The sequence below is a fragment of the Asparagus officinalis genome, chromosome 4 (assembly GCF_001876935.1).
Source record: "Asparagus officinalis chromosome 4, Aspof.V1, whole genome shotgun sequence".
NCBI lineage: Eukaryota > Viridiplantae > Streptophyta > Magnoliopsida > Asparagales > Asparagaceae > Asparagus > Asparagus officinalis.
This window is the reverse complement of record NC_033797.1, coordinates 19,684,277-19,686,988: the sequence shown is the minus strand read 5'-3', so window position 1 is coordinate 19,686,988 and position 2,712 is coordinate 19,684,277. Positions and strand designations below refer to the sequence as shown.

Below are 2,712 nucleotides of genomic sequence, written 5' to 3'. Positions count from 1 at the left end.
TCAAGAGAGTCACCCACTTGATCTAAATGGCAATAGAAGATACAAGGGAAGATCATGGACATACATATTTGGTTTTATTTCATGAATGTTTCTTGGATTGGTTTTTTTTTTTTTTAGCATGAGCTGATGTTTGTGGCACATGTTGGCTATTTTGAGTCGTGATACTGTTAAAAGTTGTTGTTGAAACTTGTTCTGTTAGCAGATTATTCAGGAAATTCGGGAGGATAGATAGGAACAACTTCTAAAGGGATCAAATGGAATGTCTCATGGATTATCAATGAACTTATACTGGAGCTAATTTGCTAGACTGCACATGTTGCCAGTTTGGCTTTAGCGAGTGCATTAAATATTTGAGATTTGTGTAGGTTCTTTAATCGATCTAATCTAAGCAGTTAAGAGCTTTCTGATGCATGAAGTAAGAAAATGGAAGTGGATATGTGTCGATTAATAATTTTGATATGTTTTAAGATTAAAATGGTTTCTGATCTTTATCATGTGATCGTGAAATTAGCGTTTTAATTGTGTAATCTATTTTTTCAGGGGTTACTTCAGAGTTTATATATGGAGAGGAATCTGTGCTTGGTTGTTCATGGTGAAACTAGGAGTAATAATGGGAACAGGAACGTGGGGATCATGGATGAAAGTGAAGAAGAACCATCTGAAGAGCCACACGAAGAAGAACCATGTGAAGAAGAGCCATATGAAGAAGAACCAAGTGAAGAAGAGCCATATGAGCAAGATCCGAGGGACGAAGAGCCATATGAGCAAGATCCGAGTGAGGAAGAGCCATCTGAAGAAGAGCCATATGAGCAAGATCCGAGTGAGGAAGAACCATTTGAAGAAGAGCCATATGAGGAAGATCCGAGTGAAGACAAACCAAATGAAGAAGAAACATACGAGGACAATCCAAGTCAGGAAGAGCCATTTGAAGAAGAAGCATGCCAGACAGAATCTGATGATGAACCATACGAGAAAGCACTAGCAAAAGATGAGCCATCAGAAGGACAGTTAGCATGTCGGTCTTACAACAGAGACAGCGATAAAGACTCAGCTCAATCTAGCAGTAACAACCTTTTGGGAAAATCTCGAAACTTATCTAGTAGCTTGATTATTTCTGAGAAAGAGGAGACTGCAAGGATTTCTCATAAAAGGAAGCTGAGTAAATGGGATGCGGTGCCAGGAGATTCCGGCTCTACAGACGATTGTGTTCATGTGGATATTCAAAAAAAGAACACTATATCTAAAATGCCTGGAGCGATTAAGCTTCCTGATTTTCTTTTTGATCCGGAATTTCAGAATTTGCACAAACAGGCTTCGAAGATTACTGAAAGGCTGCTGGACAGAGAGGTTATTGATGATCGGCAGAAACATGAAAGATCCCCCTCTCCACCACCAGGGTTTGAGATTTTAAAGGAGTCTAAGCTCCGTCAAAAGCTCATGATGCAGCGGCAAACAATTCTTTCAGAATTAGTTCAAAATTTTCCTGGTTTTAAGCCTCCTCCTTATTACATAAGACCAAAGTTACAGAAGAAGATCTACATACCAGAGAAGGAATATCCCGGTTATAATTTCATTGGCCTTATAATTGGGCCGCAAGGGATCACACAGAAAAGGATGCAGAAAGAGACAGGTGCTAACATTACAATACGAGGCAAAGGTTTCATGCGAAAGGACAAGCTATCTAATCCTGACCCTTCTGACAATGAGGATACACATGTCTTTATAGAGGCAGAGAGCCAAGCTTCTTTGGATGCAGCTGCAAATATGGTAGAAAAGCTTCTGATCCCAGTGCAAGAGGAGTACAATGTGCATAAGCTCACCCAACTAAGAGAGCTAGCTGAGAAAAATCAAATAGTTACAGGAAATAATTCAATTCATCAACAATCCAACTTTTCTCAGGCATACCAGCCAACTTCAATTAACAATCCAATATCTAACAGCATGGAGCTCCAGAAACAGATTGATTATTCTAATCCATATGCTGCTTATCTTCCACAATCTGCAATGGCCAATCCAGTAACTCACAGTATGAAGCCACAGAAACAAATTGATTATTCCAATTTATATGTTGCTCATCTTCCACAATCTGTGGATGAGTGTAAGCTAAGTCAGCTGTTTTTACCTTTCGGAGAGATCTGTTCATCAATAATTAGGAGGGATAAGATCACAGGCATCAGCAAAGGATATGGTTTCGTGAAGTACAAAGATCCTGCTAATGCTGCTATGGCTATATCATATATGAACGGGTATCAGATTGATGGCCACGCATTAGCTGTTCGAGTAGCAGGCATTCCTCCATCTGTTACCAACAGTAGCATGGGTTTCCAAAGCATATTTCAGCTCCCAAATTTTATATATCCTGCGCCCACTGTTCAGTACGATGCTGGTTCAATGTATTGGCCTAACAACAGTGTTGCAACGAATATTGATCCTTTTAGTGGATATTTCTCAGCATCTCTTAATTCAACAGGCCATTATTTGCTGGCATCTTCCATGATTTATGGGTATCCAGCATCAAATGAAACTGCTCAGTTTTCAAGCTCTGCAATGACTTTTGGCTCTCAACCTCAGTTGTACCATCAATCCATGCCATTAAACAGTCAATCATTTTCACATGCTCACCCTGTGCAGATTTCAGGCAGCTTTGATATGCCTCCACCTTCAGATTTGACAAAAGATTCTACAAAAGATCACCAGGCATCTAGTATTTAG

At 39.7% G+C, this 2,712-nt stretch overlaps 1 protein-coding gene across 1 annotated transcript; it reads left to right on the top strand.

The window, feature by feature from the left end:
• On the top strand, positions 562-2,712 carry LOC109838298. Its single transcript, XM_020406751.1, has one exon. The coding sequence runs from the start codon at positions 562-564 to the stop codon at positions 2,710-2,712; it is 2,151 nt and encodes a 716-aa protein (XP_020262340.1).

Excerpts from the sequence above, each read along its gene's own strand:
- LOC109838298 (XM_020406751.1), top strand. The coding sequence starts at position 562 with ATGGAGAGGAATCTGTGCTTGGTTGTTCATGGTGAAACTAGGAGTAAT.